Below are 20,182 nucleotides of genomic sequence, written 5' to 3'. Positions count from 1 at the left end.
AGTGCTAAGGATGGCCAAGCAGCCCTGAATTGTCTACCAATGGACTTATTTTTCACAAAGAGAGAAATTAATTTCTCTCATGAGTTATTTTTCTCTCTTGTTATTTGCAACTGAATCTAATCTCGATACATTCCTGTTACTGTTGAAGTGGCTTGCTTGCCTTTAGGAAGCCTGAGTCCAAATCCCCTTCCCGAATGAGAGGAGTGGGGAACCAACAGAAGAAAGGTACATACAGACCAAAGAAAAAAAAAAATTGCTAGGCCTCCTTCCACAAACTGTAAGTAACCAAGCTACTAGGAGGATAGAATGGGATGTGGGCCTGGGAATATAGTTTATTAACTCAGAGAGAGCACTGAATGCTAGATTAAGGAATTTGGACTTCATTCTGTCTCTTGCAGATAAGGGCTCTTGTCTGTCTTACTGAGTAATGCTTCCACTTTGTAGATGCTGAATGAATGGCTATATTCTCTATTGACAGATGGGGTTTTCTTAAAAAACAAATGTTGGATGGTGGACCGGTTGGGAATCACCATCTGATCCACTCCTGTCTACTTTTTACAAATGAAATAACTGAGGTATCACTTTCTGTAAGTGGCAGTCAGCCTTTCCGGGAAGAAAGGCATACCGATGACTCCGCCTTGGGAATGATGGAGGTAGAGGTGATGGACATGAAGGACGAGGCCAAGAGCCCTCCTGTTCCCGTCTCCTCAAGATGGCTGCCCTGGAGTAAGCGGAGCTCCGCCCCAGCGCTGCCGTCCCGCCCCCCGCTCGGCCCCGCCCAGCCGGCCTGGCCGTGCGGCCTGTGAGGTGTCGAAGCGAAGCGCCTGCGCAATGGGCAGCGGCGTGCGGGGCGGAGGCTTTATAATCACTTGGTCGCGGCCGTTTGGTTTCTATCTCGGAGAGGGCGGCCCAGCCATCTGCAACCGGGCGCCGGCTGCGGGGGCGCTGAGGCGGGAGCTGTGGCGGCGCTGGGCGGCGCTCGCCCCTCGGCGTCTGGGGGCCATGGGCTCCGAGAAAGACTCCGAATCGCCGCGCTCTACATCCCTACACGCGGCCGCGCCCGACCCCAAGTGCCGCAGCAACGGCCGGCGCCGGCGCCTCACCTTCCACAGCGTCTTCTCCGCGTCGGCCCGCGGCCGCCGCGCCCGGGCCAAGCCTCAGGCCGAGCCGCCGCCCCCAGCCGCGCCGCCGCCGCCCGCCCAAGCTCCGGTTGCGGCCCAGGCCCCGCCGCCCGAGGCTTTGCCCAGCGAGCCGGCCGCCGAGGCCGAGGCGGAGGCCGCGGCTGCGGCTGTGCCCGGGTTCGACGATGAAGAGGCGGCGGAGGGCGGCGGCCCGGGGCCGGAGGAGGTGGAGTGTCCACTGTGCCTGGTGCGGCTGCCGCCGGAGCGGGCCCCGCGCCTCCTCAGCTGCCCCCACCGCTCGTGCCGGGACTGCCTCCGCCACTACCTGCGCCTAGAGATCAGCGAGAGCCGGGTACCCATCAGCTGTCCCGAGTGCAGCGAGCGACTCAACCCGCACGACATCCGCCTGCTGCTTTCCGACCCGCCGCTCATGCATAAGTACGAGGAGTTCATGCTGCGACGCTACCTGGCCTCGGACCCCGACTGCCGCTGGTGCCCGGCCCCGGACTGCGGGTGAGCGCGGGGGCGTGGCCGCGGGGGGCGGCGGGCTGCGGCAGAGGGGACCCAAGGCCTGCAGACCGGACCCCGCGCGGGGCCGGCCCGAGAGGCGTTCCTCGGCGCGGCGTGTGTGCGTGTGTGTGTGTCCCAGCACGGAGGGAGAGGTGAGGGATGACCACTGGGCGGGAGAGGAAGGCGGCACCTGCGGCCGGTTGGTAACCGATAACCGTCGGCGAGCCCAGAAGAGTGGTGTGAAGGCACCCAGCACGGCGCCCCTACCCGCGGCTTGAGGTGGGGTTGAGCGGTCGGTGAGGGGAAGGGAGCTGTCCATCAAGTCAGGAGGCAGGGAGGGACAGTTTTTTGTCGGGTGAATGCCCCTCAGTCCAGAGGTAGGGGGTATCTTACGGAAGGTAAGCACGGGGTATCTGGCAAAGAACAGAGTGAGAATATCGTTCTGAGGAGGCAGCGCTTCGAAGGGGTGTGTTCAGTTGACTGGGGACAGACCTCGCAGTATTGCAGGAGAAGGTGTGTTCTTTCTGACCAGCACTGCTGAAAGTTGGGATGGAGGTGATGGAAATGGCACTAGGGGAAAAGGACAGCTCACTTGAGAGCTCTGGGGGCACCCTCAGCATTGTGTGTCTTCTGTGCCAAGCTATTGGGAGGCCCTTCTGTGGTTCTTACACTGCTGCCTTGGGCAGGGTGAGGAGTAGACAGACCCTTTCTTTGTCCAGCGAAGCAATGGGGCACTGAGAAGGATGCCCAGAGGTTGGTATGGTAGAAGAAAATGTGTTTCCCAGCCCCTCTGATCTTGAACTCTTGATGTCAGGCCTTTTAACGCACCACGTATGAATTTTTAAGGTCAGTGAGAAAAAATGCAGTATCTCTGCAGGAACAGAATGCCACCAGATTTAACGATCTGGATCGTTCAGTGGAGACCCCTCTCCCACGTAAAAAATCTGCGTTTTTGTCAATACATCTCATGAGTGGTTGCATGCAGTTAAGACGGGCTCGTCTAAGTGGTTGGGAGTCAGACTGTGCCATTACCTGCTCTGTGACTTGGGCAGATAATTTTATTCCTGTGTGTCAGGTTTTGGGGACAAAAAGATGCTGGGGACTCCTTGCAGTGTGTAATGCAATGCTAGTAAAGAGCTGCTGATCCTTTGCTTTAAAGGAGGTAAAAGGGCTTTTAAATGTAGTCTATAATCTGGACTGTTTTAAGATTTCCATGCTGCTGCTGGTTGTTTCCTCCAAAAGAAACTGACGTAAGAGTGTCTAGGGCGTGTGGAGAGTTAACTTTTGTTTTCCTATTTGCCAAACTCTAAAAATGGGTGTTATAACCTCACTGAGATGGGGTTTCTAAATTACTTTTAAGTGCTGTGGTCAAAGCTGCTGTGTTTGTCTACCGTAGATCACTTTCACTTTCAGTTAATAAATCTGGGAAAGAACCTTGTAGGCTCTTGTATATTTGCTTATATCTGGTGGTCTGGTGATCTTATTGGCCTTAAGAGGTTAATTTATATGGTGTTCAGATTTTACAGACACTATTGGTCTATTTTCTGAACCAAAGGAATATTTACTTAAGAGAACACTGCATGGTTCATTTTGGAATAGTCTATTAACACCTTTTTCAGATGTGAGTTTCCTTGACTTTTAACTGAGAAATGTAGTATTACTGATTATCTTTCTGGAAAAGCTCCCTTTTTGTTTTTATTCCTCTAAAGTCAGTCTCTGTTTTTGCTCACAATAAAAATGGACAGGAATTAATTTACAGTCTTGGTGATGACAACTCCAAGCCATTTGGAAGTTACTAAAGAAGTAGGCCATTTCTTATTTTAGCCAAGTGTTGGGTTAGTATCATCCAGAGGGTTTTTTTTAATTAGTTAAAATAATTATAACAACTATGTGTGTGTATACTTTTTCTAAATGAATTGTCTGTGGGTTTAATGGTGAGGTCTGGGGAAAAAGCAAGTAAGCTGGCATGTAAGTATCCATGTAGGCATACATAATTTAATTTGATCCTTACAATATTGTAAGATAGTATGATCTAGTTTTACAGAGGAAGACACTAAAGTTTAGATAAATTGAGTGAGTTATTCGTCCTATAACTTGGTGGTGGAACCAGTCTTGGAACACTGGCTTTAACTCCAACTAAGGCCATTCTTTCCTCTTAACTTTATTTTAAAAAACATGCGCTGGTCAGAAGTATTGGAGATGCTACTGTTTTGGGTCATTTCATCAGGTGTGTCCTAAGGACTACATTGAGAGAGCCGAGGATGCTAAAATCTAGTTTCTTTTCTGATTCGTGTTGGTAACAGACTCTTACCTACTTTATTTTTCTTACTTGAAATGGGCCTAATCCTTTCCTGGCTTGAGAGACTTAATTAATGTGCTGCAAGTGTTTTTGAGATCTTTCAGTGAAGGCGTTAGACAAACAAGGAATAAGTTTAAAATACTGTCACTTCCCAAACAGGTGCCTGAGTTCCTTGGGGATGTGACCAGTAGTTTTACCACACCTCTTGATGGCCAGGAGAAAAATAGCATTTTTTGTTTTGTTTTAATCAAACTGTTTTGTTCTTCCTGGTCTGGTAAAAATCATGGATGAGCACTAAAAGAGAAGCCTAAACCCCAGGTAACTCTTCTTGTACCTGTCCATCTTTACTGTCTACAGATCGAGTTCTTGCCAGCCAGATTTATCAAGTTCTTCCTTTATTCACTGTGTGTATATGTGTGTGTTTTGGGCAGGGTGAGGGAAGTATGTGAGCTACCTTACAGAGATCATTAGTTTCACTGTGATTACTCTAATAATTAGAACACACTATATATTAAAAGATTCATTATTTACAAATTATTTGTAGAATAGAGCAGAGGGTCTTGAGTTTTTCTTTTGCCGTAATTGAATGTGATTTTATTTGTAAATAAGGGGACCAGTTTCAGTGGGAAAACATTCACATTATTTTTTAATATTAAGTATGATATTACCAAGTGTAATCTTCAAAACATACTTTTAAATGAGAAAATTAACTCAAAATACAATTAATATTTTTATACCTTTTCATTATCTTCAGACTATAACCTCATTCAGAAATGACTTCATTTGAGTTTCATACAAGTAGATGTTGGTAAACTCATTTTACAAAGGAGAAACAAGTTCAGAGAAGTTTCAGTGTGGGCCTCAATGTCTCGCAGCAGTTGATCCATTACCCTTTAGAGTCTCTGCTTAAGCATGAGATAACTTCAGTAAATCATGTAGATACGTGGTTTTCCTCTCAGGTACCCTGTTGCCAATCTTTAATTCCCTTCAGAATCTCTAAAAGATTGAGGGGTGAGCAAAGAAGGCAACAGAAAATTTCCTGGTGAATAGTGGCAGATCTTCCATACAGATGAACAGGAGGTAAGGCTATCTTGACCTAAATTCTTTGTGCAGGTCCATTAATGCAGCCTCATTGCTGCCTCTATCTGCTCTCCCTCCCACCTGACCTCAGCAGGTACTATCAGCTATTGGCTTTCCTGGGCTACAAAACCAGACCATAAACGGGAAGCTTCTCTATCCCATTTACAAGGAAAGAGCAAGCTCCCTGAGCAAGACGAATGAATCTCTTGTCACAGAAAGAGGACTTTTCCTCTCTGAAGAATTCCTAGACCTCTAAAGTTAGCTGCATACCTTCTATTGCACAACTCTTCACTCTGTCCCCAACCCCACCCCAACCAGTTCCATCATCTTTGAGCCCAATATATCTTTCTCATGTTTACCAAAGTACTCCTTCTAAAGTGGAACATTTTATGTCACTCCCTGCTTAAAACTGTTCATATCTGACCTATAAGGTGATTTCTTTTGTCTTTAAGAACTTACTGTTTGTATAATATATCCTTATAATTTTAGCCCCTTTGTAGTCTCCAACCATCTTTTGTTCTTATTTTCTTTTTTTTTTAACCTACGTCAATATTTCCCAAGGCATATGATAGACATTACTGGAAATAAAAATGTTTTGTGATCAAATAATCTTGGGAAATACTGGATTGAACAAAATAAAGCAAATTTATTTCTGAGCTGCTTAGACCCTTTAAACATGCTAATATACACTGTAAATCTTGTTAATGCTAAGGTGGAGTGTCAGTCTTCAGTCTGTATAATTTCCCCAGACTTAGATCACCAGAAAACATTTTCATTTTTTTATGGTATCTTTAAGACTTAACTGAAACTTTCCCTATTTGCAGTTTTCTAACCTCCTCTAATGGTTATTATGACCTGCATTAAGTTAGTGTCCTTATTTAACAATGAACCTTCTGCTCTGAGTAGATTGAGAGCTCCTGTAGAGTAGGATATCTATGTACCAACTTTTTCTACAACTTTAGGAACAGAATCTTTTAATTAAGTCCCAGAAGAATGGGATGAGCAGTTGAATTCTGATAAGAAAGATGAACAATATGAACAATGCAGTTTTTGGAGGAGAAACAGGAGTGTGGACAAGAAGAGAATAGACATGATCATTCAACAGACACTGTTGAGAATTATCAGGTGTTGAACCTTAGGTGAGAAGTAATTACTGCAAAAAGGACTTAGACATGGTCCTCTTGAACAGGGAGGTTGTCCTGGTAGAGGAAATAGATGGATAAATTATAAATGAAATGTATAAATACAGAGAAAACACAAGTGCTCGTAGAGGATAGATGAAGTTTTTGCATAATGGTGTCAAAAAAGACTTCACAGAGGAGGTAATATTTGATCTGGACCTTGAAGAATATGAGTAGAAATTTATACCAGGCAAACAAAGATGGAGTAGAGAAAAAGCATTTTAAAGCAGTGTTATGAGCAAATGCATGGAGGTATGAAAATGGAAAACTGTCTGGAATCTAGTTTGATACGGGGGGAGTTACTGGAAATCAATCTGGAAAGGTAGGCTGGATTCAAGTTGATAGGCCTATCTATGCTGTGCAGAGACGCTTAAGTTTGAAATACCTTTTTCCTTTTTTCTCTTCTGTTGAAGAATTTTAGGTAAAAGAGTAACATCATGATAGATAACCTTAATAGAATTAGAGTGGGGAATGAGACCAGATAGTAGTCTCTTGCAGTTGTCTGGTCAAGAGGACAGGAAAAGGGAAGATGTAAAATACAATGACTTGGCCCGTGCCTGACACCCTTATGCATGCTCAATGTCCATTTGCAGATGAAGTTACATGGCCTGGAGCTAGGAAGTACAGACATAATATAAGAACACATTTCTTTAACTACCAGGGTCTATTGGAGCATATCCAATTCATACTGATGGTATTTACCCCCCAAGACTGAAGTCAGGTAACGCTGTGGTCTAGCCTGTCACACATGTTTCTGAAGATTTAGGAAATCAACAAAATTAGTAAAAGTTGTATGAATTTAAGGGGAGAGAAAGAATGTGTCTGTATTCTTAGTAGCATGTAATTTCCTACACTTTGTATTCAGCTTCTGTTGAGTGAGCTTGAATGTTTGGTTAAGCTAAGAGAGAGCAAGGCAGGAGAGAGAGGATGTGGAAGACAATATACAACATGGAAGAGAAGGAATGAGATAGATGGTCAAGGCAGATTAGGTACCAAGAATGAGTTCTTCTTTCAACTACCTGGGGGGAAAATTGCCCTGTTCAGAATTCAGGAGTTTACCTCTAAAATGAGTTTACACAAAATTTTGGGATTAAGTGATAGATAATACCTGGCATATAGCAAACCAAAAGATACATGGGTAAGTTTACAAGATTGCTTTAGGTCAGAGTAATGGCCCATGGGTAGAGTTAGAATGCCCTGGGGAAAGTAAAAAACCCAAGTATGAGAAGATCTCTGTCATTTGTTCAGCAGGTATTTTAAGCATAAACTAGTATGCTAGACCCTGGAGATTAAAAAATGGCTGATACTTTTCCTTGAGTCTAGTCTGGTTGGGGAAACAGATAATTACAATACAATATAAGTATTATTTAAAGAAATTATGCACAGGCATGAAGTAGACAACCAACTGCCTGGAGAGGGTAAGTGTATTTTATAGAGAAGATGATGTTTGAATTGCCTCTTAAGTGGATAAGTATTTGTCAGGGTAAGAAGTAAGGAAAGAACATTTCTAGACAGAAGAAAATATTATGCAAAGGCTAGGAAGTAGGACGAAATATGCTGTGTTTTTACACCATACCTTTCAGGGCAAGATCTCAAGGCAGTTTTGGAACATCCTCCTTTTTGGGAATAGAAGCTATGGGTTTGAGATTTAAACTAGTTCAGTATCATGCAGTTTGAGTCAGGGGCAAGTAGTCCAGATCAGGAGCCCAAAAACAGGAATGCCAAGTCTTGTGCACTGAGTAATTCTGTGTCATGGTAATAGATTGCTGTGGGCTGATGAGTATTTGGGGTTATTTCACTTCCTTGAAACCAAATTCCATACCCAAAATTGACATTGTGATTCCTATCAAATGTTCTTCTATTAAAAGAAAAAAAAAGAATCTTGATAAATATTTACTCCCACCATGTGAGGTAGGAATGGATCGTGAAATGTTCAAGGCTTCCTGACCAGCAGCCTATCTAGGTTGTAGAGTCAGAAGTTGGCATTGCTTTTCTGAGATCATCAGTACCTTTTCCGTTTGACACAAAATAGCAAGCAAGTCATTTTCTTCAGGAGAAACACTGTTTATCTTTAGTAGATATTTTGCAGCTAGGCGGGGTAAATTTGCTCAGAACTCCTACAGGATATGAATCATTTGCATTCATACATTGACCTATTCTCACTTTGCTCTTTCTGAGAATTTTAATACAGCCTGTATTATATAACATAGATGATACCTTATCATCAATATTTTCAGGGTCATTCTCAAATCATCTTGCCAAATCTATGATAAACCTGAGAACTTGAGTTGCTATTATGAACATCTAATGTACATTCAAATAAACATAGAATAAATCCAAGAAAACATTATTAGCCTTTTGTATAAATTGAGGTCTTACAGGAGGAGAGTATGAAGTAGGGGATAACGAAGTCCAGATGGCAACACCTAATCCCGTAATCATTGACCTATCTAAAAAGTTTTTGAACTTCACAACTGCTGTCTTCCCTTCATTTGTTTATTTAGATTACTTTTTTTAAGTTAGTGTCCACTTGTTAGGGTAGTCTGAACATTTAGTTGATGTATTTAGAGTTACTCAGAAGGGCTAATAGGTATAAATACATTGAAATGTTTGTAGGAGAGTAATTACTGGTAAATAAACATGACTTTTAAGAAACTATTAATACTGGTGCTGATAGATTCTGAATTACCCATCTTTACCAAGAGAGAAAGGAAGATAGAGATGTGGCCTTACTCTATTTTAATTGATAAGATAAATGAATGGTATTCTTAGATTATGAAGCCTGTCAAGAAAAAAGATCTCAAGGTACAGATGTGAATTTTAAAAAAAAGTATAGAAAGATAAAATGAGCTTTCAATAGGAGAAGCTAATCATGAGTCCATCTATGGCTATTGTCTCTCAGGCTCTGGTCAGACCAGCTTCACAGTGGAACTTAGAAATGAAACAGTATATTGGCTTTAGTTTTTGCTGTTGCTCTTTATTTCACAAATGTTCTGTCTTTAATGTAAACAAATTCTGAGCTCTCTAAATATAGTAAACCATCAAAAGGAAGTAGTTTTGTACCATGTTATTTATGAAACTAGCTGTGGCAAACTGCTTCTAAAGCAACTTAAACTGTGACTGAATACATGCTAGAAGTTCAAGCTAAATATTACATTTTCTCCTATTTTTTCAGGAAATAAATGATTTGTGTTCTTAGAATCTCAAGAAGAACTTTACTTTTTCACACAACATATGTTTTGCCTTTTGTTATGCACATTCGTGCATGTGTATTATGTGTTCTTTCCTCTACATCACATGTAGTGGTGGGGGAGTGCCAAACAGTGTTACCCCACTGGAACCAATGAATAATGTCTGGCTTGGTTAGATCATCATTACCTTACTGATATCTCTTCCTATTTCCTTACCCAGTTATGCTGTAATTGCCTATGGCTGTGCCAGCTGCCCAAAGCTGACCTGTGAGAGGGAAGGCTGCCAGACTGAGTTCTGCTACCACTGCAAGCAAATATGGCATCCAAATCAGACGTGCGATATGGCTCGTCAGCAGAGGGCACAGACTTTGCGAGTGCGGACCAAGCATACTTCAGGTCTCAGTTATGGACAAGAGTCCGGACCAGGTATAAGTTGTCACTGTCTCTTTTTCTGTTTTATTTCATGTTTCATATTGTAAGCCCAAACCTGAGAGAGATTACCTTACTGTATAATCAAGTGTTTCCTGGTATCAGAGAGCAGAAAATATTTGGTAATATTTCCAGTGTTATATTTGATATGTAGCTTTCCTTTCTGACCACTGTAGTTATCTAATCTATAAATCAGTTACATTGAAATACAACAAAATTGAGTTCTCTAGTTTCTACTTCAGAGTAATATGCCTCATATTGGAGAGCAATTAGGTCTTTTTGCCAGGGGCTTTTTAAAAACTCACTGTAAGCACAAAGATATTTAATTAGTGTTAAACCTATACTGTTTTCCTATTAGCTTTAAGTGTATCACTGCTTTTGGAAGTAGGGTATGGATTTAAGGAATGGAAATATTAGTATGGATTAATGATTAACCTTAGAAGGAGGAACCTTGACAAGTCAGAGTAAATCTATTTAAAAATGTCAGTGGGTTTATTACCTTTTATAAATGTACTTTATTTCACTGATGTCATTTGGGAGAGGCTAGTAGGAAAGATTTTACCATTCACTTTTTCCTGGCACAGGATAATCTCCTAAATTGTCATTTCAATACAATAGTTCCCAGCTTGCTGTGAAAATTACCAGGTGCATGCTGCATAACATACCCAATTATTTTTAGGTTTTAAATTTGAAAGTCTCATGGGAAGGTACTGTGGGTTGTGTTAACAGCCAATCACAGTGATACTTGCTGAGCCTGAGAAATGAGTTTCCCCAACTAAAGTTCGAAATTTAAATCCAATTCCAAGCTGCAGACCGCTCTTCCTCCACAACTCTGCTTTTAATTCTGCCAGCCTACTGGCTGGTGAAATTCCATTTCTCTAAGAACCGTCTTTTTCTGTAGGGAAGTCTCCGTGCTCAGAGTGTGGCTTAAGTGCTGTGTAGGATGTCAGCTTTTGGGCTACCCAACTTAGTATGAGACAGGATCCATTTTATGAAAATTCCTGAGGTCTAGACATAGCCAGACTTCCAGTGAAGTGAATTACACAATTGGAATTCTTGGTTACAAGTTCTTGATTGCCTCCTCATTTCTTACGTATACTCCCAGGAATAATAAAGTCAAGCTAGGTTTAACTGGGGGTATTTTTCTACCCATTCTTCCTTTCCCCCTTAGCAGATGATATCAAGCCATGCCCACGATGCAGTGCTTACATTATCAAGATGAATGATGGAAGCTGTAATCATATGACCTGTGCAGTGTGTGGCTGTGAATTCTGTTGGCTTTGTATGAAAGAGATCTCAGATTTGCATTACCTCAGGTGAGATGTGAAATGTGCCCACTGCTTTTTTAGTCTTGTTCTTTTACTGATTTAGGGAAAAGAACATCAAAGAGACATAGCTGTCTGTCCTCTCATTACACCATAAGGATGTAAAAAAGTTCCTCTGGAGCACCCCTGCTATCTTGTATATCCCTAGCTTGGCAACTTCCAGGGACTGTTTCCATTACCTTCCAGATAGAATTCAATTCCTCTGGCTTAACTTTTAAGTCTTTCTTGTGTGGCCCTTATCTACTTTTCCAGCTTTTTCCCTTTGCTTTCATACATGCTACAGTCCAGATAATCTGGACTTGCTGTTCCATGTGTCTCTTGTGCTATCTTACCTCCATACTTGTTCAGGTTCTTTCCTTTGCCTGGGATGCTTTCTATTCACCTCACCCTCCCAGCAACCCCCCTTTATCTCAACCTATTCAATTCTTATACACCCTTCAAGGGCCACTTAAATGCCATGTTATCTGTGATGCCTTCACCATCTTTTTCTGTCTCATTCTTCTTTAATGACATTCCTTAAATGTTTCTTTATAAATACAGTCATTACTTTTATTTCATGTACATGTCTAATTTTACTAAACTATGTAAGTTTCTTAAGGCCAGAGTTATCTTTTTATAGTTCCTTGATTGTAGAGACTTTCCAGAGAATTCATTGGATGAATATTAAAATATTGTCCTGAAGGAGTTAATATTTACAAACTTAACATTCATTGTATGGATGAAACACTTTCATTTCCAATTTAGCAAACCTGAGTACTTACAGTCTACCAATTATTTGGGGACATGGATGCATAAGACATGATTCCTACTTTCAAAATTGCTTATCACATCTAGTAGGGAAGGCAGGACAAGTGAGAAAGAAATAATGGTTGGACACAGAAGGGCTGAGTGTGAAAGTAGCAAAACTCCAAGAGTATGAAACTGAGATAAACAGTGTGTTGAAGGCTTTTTATATCCTTTCCCAGAATGGTGGTTTGCAGTACCTTGTGGCTGTAGTAGGGCATAAGCCAAGAAAACCATGCAGATCTTTTGGCATAGTGCTTTTGGATGAGATGTCAAATGTGTAGGCCATGCAGGATCCCAAGGAGTATCAGGCACAGAAGCTGGATCAGTGTTAGTGGTTTAGGGAGGACAGAGTTCAGCAGAAAAGAATGGAAAAGAGGTTTTGAGTCTGGAGTCCTGCCTTTACAAAAAAAAGTAAAGAACCCAGAGCTATAATAGTCTTATAATAGTCTGTCCTTGTCCTTTGCTCCCCCTCATGTAATATATTCATTTCCTGTAATCCCTTTAACTGTTAACATTCCTACTGAAAAGAAGGCTCTTGCCCTTATCAAGCCCTCTGATGACAACAGCTGTATTTGTAATATTGACATTAACTTCAGCATGTTTCCTCTGCAGCCCCTCTGGCTGCACATTCTGGGGCAAGAAGCCGTGGAGCCGTAAGAAGAAAATTCTTTGGCAGCTGGGCACATTGATTGGTGCTCCTGTGGGAATTTCCCTCATTGCTGGCATTGCCATCCCTGCCATGGTCATCGGCATTCCTGTTTACGTTGGCAGGAAGGTAAGACATGCTGAGTTCTGTGCATGTTCCATCTTCAGGTTTGTTGGTAAAGATTTGAAGGCAATGGGGAGGAGTTTATGTTTCTGAGCTGCCTGAAAAACAGCTGGTTCGTTAAAAATAAACGAAATCGCTTAAGTGTAATAACTCCTGAATTCAGGGCAGTTAAAACCTGATTTTCACAAATCCCTAAGAGATCTGAAAGTTCTTATTAACATCCTGGACCTTGTTTTTTTCTCTGACTTTAAGGAGAAATGCTTCCTTCACTTCCCTGAGTTTTCTCTTCTTGGATTAAATTTTTCTATATTAATTTATATTGTTCTGCCCTGAGTTAGGTTAAGATTTGAGAAAGATGTCTCTTTGGAATGGGGGATATATGTTTTAGTATAGATAATTTATAAGAGAATGTTCACTTGTCCTTTTTCTCCCTGGCAAAAAGATTGATGTTCTAACCTGCTGACCTGGATTTTCTTTCTTGCTCTTAGATTCACAGCAGGTATGAGGGAAGGAAAACCTCCAAACACAAGAGGAATTTGGCTATCACAGGAGGAGTGACTTTGTCAGTCATTGCATCCCCAGTTATCGCTGCAGTTAGTGTTGGTAAGCTAGCCAGGTCTATGACTCTGCCCTCTCCCCTCCCTTCCAAATGAGCTTTCTGATTCTAGCAGTTTAGCCAGCTGGCCAGATATTTCACCTGGAGGCTCCTGCATTTTATGCCAAACCTACCTTGGGGAGTGAACTCTACTAGGTAGTAGTAGTATGATTATCAGCTACACTAAATTATCAGAGTTTGGGATCTTTCATTCTTATGTTAATGCCTAGAACTCAGTTTGGCACATACAGAAGGTTCAATTTAAGAATATTACTTTAAAGCCTAGTTTTTTCTGCTTCATCTTTTTTTCTTCTTCACTTGCCATGGGACCCACAAAACAAAATTACTTTTATTTGCATAATGCCTTACAATATTTTGGGAGGCATGAGTGTTTGTTTTAGAATAATAATACTAACATTTATGAGGCTCTCCTTGTGCCGAGCAGCAGTTCTGAAGGTTTTGCATGCATTAATTGATTTAATCTTCACAGCCGCACAGTTGTAACGAAAGGTACAGTAATTTGCCCAAGATCACTTAGCTGAGACATGAATCAAGTCAATCTGACTTGAGAGCCTGTACGCCTAACTAACCCATTCTGCCTCAAATAGCAGTAAGGTTTTAGAATTAACTCTCTGGGGGGTATCCTAAACTCCAGGAATCACTTATTTGATGTCTGATTATTAATTGGTTCTTAAATTAGCACTTCAGCTGTGAATGGAAGGGGGGAAATGAAAACAGCATGTATTTACTGTGCTGGGTACTGTACATACCTTCTCTTTTGATCATTGACAATCCTAGGAAGCTATGTCAAGGTCATATGGCTATTAAGTTGGAGCCAGGATTCTAATCCAGGCTCGTCATTCCAAGTCTAGTCATCATTGTTAGACCTTGCTACCTCTTTGGGATAGCCATTTTCTCTCTTTCCTTTGCCCTTATTAAAGTGTTTAGTCTGCTTGGACTGGGAAAAGAATTCAGGGCAGTTAAAACCTGACAAACTGCTGACATGTCATCTTTTCTTCACTCAGGTATTGGTGTCCCCATTATGCTGGCTTATGTCTATGGGGTTGTGCCCATTTCTCTCTGTCGCGGAGGTGGCTGTGGAGTTAGCACAGCCAATGGAAAGGGAGTGAAAATTGAGTTTGATGAAGATGATGGTCCAATCACAGGTAAAGAAAGGATTTTAACTGCCCTATGAATTTATGGGGCACAAGATAAAAGCAAAATTCAGCACATTTTACAAAGAGATTGTCATTGGGTTACTTTGGATAATGAGCTTTGTAGGGGGTAAAGTATTTTTAGCTTTTCATTTCTTTGTTCCAAAGTTATTAGGTTAATTCCTCTGATACTTGCCTCTTGTGGCAGGTAGAAACTAGTAGGATTCCAGGTAACTCCAAGTATGCTGGAAAAAAAAGTATGCTAGTGATTACAATAAAGTTTTATATTGGGAGGGCCAGGGCTGCTATTATACCCTTTTAATGGGAGCTTCTTTAAGCTTTTGTCTCAACATCTGTTAAATGGGTTTAAGAGCTTCTGCAGAACTGGACTAGAGCAGTCTTCTGACTTCTACTGTGATGTTGTTTCTACTTTACTACTAACTAACCTGAGACACAGGTCCCCAAAGGCTTTTCAAGCTTCGTGCTAGAATCAGCATATGACTTAAACATTTAAAAATCTTTGTGATTCATTACATCTATGGTATAATGGAAGGAATAGTGGACTTGGAATCAGAATTAATAGTTTTGAGAGACTAGCCTTGACTTGGACAAGTAATTATGTTCTAAGCTTTCATTTCCTCATCTAAAATTGGGGCTATTAGTGCTTAGTTATTGGGAAGATTAAATATGAACATATGTTTAAACACCAGATGTGTAGTGGCTGCATGTAGTAGCTGTTCATTAAGTGAGTACATGAGTATTTTTCTACATGAATATTCTCTACTCTGAAGAGTCATCAAGGAAGATACCAGATTCCATTTTGATCCTATGCAATCTTGAATCAAGATGTTTGGTTCCATCCCCAGTGGCAGATGCTTGGCGAGCCCTCAAAAATCCCAGCATTGGGGAAAGCAGCATTGAAGGCCTGACTAGTGTATTGAGCACCAGTGGGAGCCCTACAGATGGACTCAGTGTCATGCAGGGGCCATACAGTGAAACAGCCAGCTTTGCAGCCCTCTCAGGGGGCACACTGAGTGGTGGCATTCTTTCCAGTGGCAAGGGAAAATACAGCAGGTAAGCAAATAGATCATTTATGAAAGAACCAGTTGGAATTATAACAGTGACATAACTGTACTGCGCCATTTCTCTGTTAGGCATGTCCCATATATCTCATTTTGCTTTTATCATCAATGGTTTTTATGTTACCATACTAACATGTATGGTTGTTTTGAACTTGTAGAAAGCAGAATCAGAAAGGTTAAGGAACTTAGACAAAGTTCAGTGTTCTTTACACTGCACCGTAGCAGCTCCATATAAAGAATAATCTTAGCTTCAGATCCTCCCTCTACTACATTAGGCTGCCTGCTTCAGGAAGGAAGCAGTGTTCCCAATGCTGTGTTCTCCTTTAGGCTTGTCATAGGCTTTCAGTCGAACAGCACTTAAAGCTGTATCTCATTGGCTTATTGGTGCTAAGATCCTTATTACCTTCTATTTCTATTCTCATTCAATAGATAAGGAAAACTAATTCTGTGAAATTGTGCTGAGAATATGTAAGAAAAGGTCATTGCTTGGTCATTTCTCCAATTAGACAAACCAGAACATATTCAGAGGAGCAAAACAGATGTTACATGAGGAGCAGTTAGTTAAATGTAATGAAGAAACGGGACCTGGGGAGGGGAAAAGGTGGTGCAAAACAAGGTGCAGAAGTAGCTGAGATAGTTGCCTTAAGATATCTGAAGGACCTTGAACTGGAAAAAAGTTAGACTTCTGACTCATGCAAGGTGGATTCAGATGACTTGGCAGAAGCCAGAGGGAAACTACTTTTGTTTCATTATAGAGAATGTAGGGAAAATCTATGTAAATACGAAAGTATATATAGTCCAGAAAAGGAATGGGTTCTCTTAGTAGATACTGAGCTGCCTATCCCTGAAAGTGTTTAACATGAGACCAGATGGCCATTTGGCTATTAGAAGGAGTCAGGTGACAGATGGCAGATGGACTGGATCCCATACCTGAGTGCCTTTCAGTCACTTGGGAGCCTATCAAATAGAGACTTCAGGACCATATCCTAGAGGCGTCTGTGTTTTGAAAAGCCTCCCCAGGTAATTCCTCAGGTGATTCTAGCATAGTCATTACTCCAGCTACATCTGGGAACCACCTAAGTGGATGGCCTTTGTGAAAGGCATCTTCCAGTTCAGAGAGTGCTTCTGTGGCAGACCTAAAACCCCAGAACCCAGGTCTCTGACTTGATGTGCTTTCTACTGCACTGCCTCTTTCTACTGCACTGTGGCACATTCCTGAAGGGCATCCAACACGAGCTGCAGAGCAAAGGAACAGTGTAGGCAGCAGGAAGGGTGCTTGAATGTGCAGTTCCAGGCTGCTGCTGACCTGGCTGCGTCTCATGACTCTGATTGTCTCTAGTTAGGGGATCCCGCCCCCACATGCCAGAGGATCACTGCTGGGCTTTCTTAAAACCAACACCCCTATAAATAAGCAGACAGACATAACTGGAGACCAACTTGCTGAAACTAAAGCTTGGCTAGTCCAGCTGTTCCGGTTCTATGAAAGCCTTTTATAGGAAGTGAGTGAGTCAGATGGGTTTCACAGTGAAACCCATCATGAGGATATACTTAAGTGTGCAACAGAATGTTTTTGAAGCCAAGAAAGGAAATAACTGGGTTCTCAGCTCTGAGACATCATTGGGAAAATTTGCTACTCTTTTTGGGGGTTGGCTCTCCTGTCTTTCCTTCAGTCACATAGCTTGGGGGTAATTTGATTGTTAAATGTTTGAGTTCCTAGTATGTGCAAGACACAGGATAAAGTGTGAACAAAATGTGGTCTCTCTCTTTTTTTTTTGGAGCCCACAAATGAGTTGGGCAGAGATGCATAAACTGACATAGTAAATAGGTAGGTGCTGTGGGGGCACTTAGCAGGAAGTGACCGGTTTTCTGGAAGAGTGAAGGAGGACGACACTTTGTTGTTAAGGACTGAATATGAATTTGTCACATAGCGAAAGGAAACTTCCAGAGTTTCCTTTCCTTCATGTGCAAGGTCATGGAAGCATAAACTGTGTATAAGTGTGTAAGGAAAGAAAAAATTTAGAGTGATTATGATGTGGGACCTATGGTGAGAGATGAAACTGGAGCTTGGAGGAAGATCAGGAAGACCTTAAGTGCCTGTTGGCAATAGGGAGCCAAGAGAGGATGGTTAGAGCAACCGTTTCTTACCCATATTCGCACTGGTCTGCAAGTTGTTTGACTTAGACTTATGGCTACTGAAGAGGGAGCCCAATTGCAGTTAACCAGGCAGGAGATGTTGAGGGCCTAAAACTAAGCAGTAACAGTGGGGATAGAAAGGAGGGGACGATTTCAATAGATACTTGAGAAAGTATGTGGGCATCTATATGAGCTATGTGACAATTGGAGAAATTGTCCATTGGAGATGGACAATGGAGACAAATGGAGAAATTGGGAGATCAGAATGACTGAATTTGCAAGAGAATAATGGAAGAGTTATGGGCCAGGAAGCAGACTGTCTTGGAATACCCAGGTTTCATATTAACTTGAACGTCCCCTCTTTACACAGGTTAGAAGTCCAAGCCGATGTCCAAAAGGAAATTTTCCCCAAAGACACAGCCAGTCTTGGTGCAGTTAGTGACAACGCAAGCACTCGTGCTATGGCCGGTTCCATAATCAGTTCCTACAACCCACAGGACAGGTATGTGAACAGTCAGAGGTGCCCAGGAGAGGTTGCAGTGTTGGCTGGCTACTAGGCCTTCAGAAGCTCAGTGCCTCATGTAGGGCGCTTTCTGTGTTCTAGTGGGATATGTAGTGTGTGTACCCTTTGAATTCATTGAGCAGGTTTTTGATATGGGCGTGTTTGACATCTCCTGATTGATTCTTGTTTGCACTTGATTTTTAGTTTTTTTTCCTATTTCCTTTTCTTTTTTTCCTTTTTTTTTGGTCTCTATGGATATTGCCACAGTGTACTTACATGGAACATAAAAATTAGGTTGGTGTTCACTGATGGCTGTGGGTCTGTCGTTTCTGCTCTCATAGACCAAAGGCCTGTGGTCTCTCTCTGGTTGTTGTGGCTCCTGTAGCCTGTTTCTCTATATATTGAGAAGCTAGTGTACCTGGTGTGGTGTGATTGCAGCACTCCCTGCGTTAGAGATTCTTCTGGTTTCTTCTAATTGTGGCACAGTATTAAAAGCTTTGAATCTTCTTTCATTGTCATATTCTGAGTAAGATAGTGTGAGACTCTGCGTTAGTTGAATTTGGGGAGCTCTTTTTTAGTTGTTTTAAGAGATTAGCAGAGGTATGTATATGTGTTTTAAATAAAACAAACAGGATCTAATTGTTCATGTTCACTAAGCATGAGCTTTAGTCTATTATTTACCTATGTTTTTGGACTTCTTAATCCTGAACCCACAAACTGCTTTTACCAACAGGTATAGCATGACCCATGCATGACTCAGCAAAGTGGATTTTGTCTCCACAGAGAATGTAACAATATGGAAATTCAAGTGGACATCGAAGCCAAACCAAGCCACTATCAGCTGGTGAGTGGAAGCAGCACAGAGGACTCACTCCATGTTCATGCTCAGATGGCAGAGAATGAAGAAAGTGGTGGTGGTGGTGGTGGTGGTGGTGGCGGCAGCGGCACTGGCAGCAATGAAGAGGATCCCTCCTGCAAACACCAAAGCTGTGAACAGAAAGACTGCCTGGCTAGCCAACCTTGGGACATCAGCCTGGCCCAGCCTGAGAGCATCCGCAGTGACCTGGAGAGCTCTGACACACAGTCAGACGATGTGCCAGACATCACCTCCGATGAGTGTGGCTCCCCTCGCTCCCATACTGCAGCCTGCCCCCCGACCCCCCGAGCCCAAGGTGCACCAAGCCCAAGTGCCCATATGAACCTCTCTGCCCCAGCTGAGGGGAAGACTGTCTGGAAGCCAGAAGGTGCAGAAGCCAGAGTATGAAGTGGAATGAATGCTCCTGTTCTGAGAAGCACACTTGTAACTGCATCTTTTGGAATTTTTTTTTTTTTGGCAGGGCGGGGGTGTGATTTATGTATTTTATTTCAAACAGTCTCTGGTCACAGGTGTTTCTGAGAGAAATTCTGAGAAATTTGCTATTTCTTACCAGACAAAAAAATGGAAATTTTGCCCTTAGCACCTCCCTACATCCCACCCACTCTCCCCTTTTTTTAGTTTTAATTTATTATTTTAACTGATGGTGGCAATCTGTGAGACGTGTCAGAGTGTACAGATGTACGTGTGTATATTGTATGTATGCTAACATATTACTGAAGGATACATTTTAATAAAGATTTCTGTTGTAATTCAACTCATCTTATTTTTCTTGGCTTGGATAGTCCCACAGAGCCAAGTGTTTGATTGAAACAGCCCACTACATCTTTAACAGTCTCTAGATCTGAGTTTTATTGTATTCTAAAAGACTGCAGTACAGTCATCTATAAACCAATGACTCCTAGCCTGACAGGAAGCAAAGCTACGCTGGTTTGGAACTGTGTAGTCAGACGGAAGATTTGGCTGACTCAGCAGACAGAGAAGATGTAGATCAAAATGAACCTTGTTTGCCCTCTAGAGAAAATTGTGCAGTTTTCTAGTTAAACCTACATTTACCCTTTTCTGCACTATAGTCACTCACTATTAGAAATGTGCTTCAGAGGAAGGGGCTCTTCAGAGAGATCCCCAGTGAATGTTGCAGGATTACCAGT

The 20,182-nt window shown here is 42.0% G+C and overlaps 1 protein-coding gene across 6 annotated transcripts; it reads left to right on the top strand.

Annotated features, from left to right (window-relative positions):
* The first annotated feature begins 836 nt into the window (after window positions 1-836).
* Window positions 837-19,788, top strand: RNF19B (ring finger protein 19B). Of its 6 annotated transcripts, none has more exons than XM_037010399.2 (9): window positions 839-1,634; window positions 9,603-9,808; window positions 10,983-11,127; window positions 12,535-12,697; window positions 13,180-13,294; window positions 14,312-14,452; window positions 15,232-15,514; window positions 18,026-18,157; window positions 18,891-19,077. In XM_037010399.2, exons 1-9 carry the CDS (start codon window positions 1,003-1,005, stop codon window positions 18,910-18,912), a joined length of 1,839 nt encoding a protein of 612 aa, XP_036866294.1. In that variant the 5' UTR covers window positions 839-1,002; the 3' UTR covers window positions 18,913-19,077. The 6 variants fall into 6 exon arrangements, with proteins under 6 accessions (XP_036866293.1, XP_036866294.1, XP_036866289.1 ...); XM_037010394.2 differs by having other exon boundaries at window positions 842-1,634; window positions 18,941-19,788; XM_037010395.2 differs by having other exon boundaries at window positions 844-1,634; window positions 10,986-11,127; window positions 18,941-19,788.
* The last annotated feature ends 394 nt before the right edge of the window (window positions 19,789-20,182 follow it).

The sequence above is a fragment of the Manis javanica genome, chromosome 4, assembly GCF_040802235.1.
Source record: "Manis javanica isolate MJ-LG chromosome 4, MJ_LKY, whole genome shotgun sequence".
Classification (NCBI taxonomy): Eukaryota; Metazoa; Chordata; class Mammalia; order Pholidota; family Manidae; genus Manis; species Manis javanica.
The sequence above is the reverse complement of the archived record's forward strand: the minus strand, read 5'-3'. Positions and strand labels throughout refer to the sequence as shown.

Bases quoted from the DNA above. Each gene is read 5' to 3' on its own strand.
- RNF19B (XM_037010394.2), top strand. From the start codon at position 1,003: ATGGGCTCCGAGAAAGACTCCGAATCGCCGCGCTCTACATCCCTACAC. The intron at 1,635-9,602 runs GTGAGCGCGGGG...TTCCTTACCCAG, and splicing joins TGCCCGGCCCCGGACTGCGG to TTATGCTGTAATTGCCTATG. The intron at 18,158-18,940 runs GTATGTGAACAG...TTGTCTCCACAG, and splicing joins TCCTACAACCCACAGGACAG to AGAATGTAACAATATGGAAA.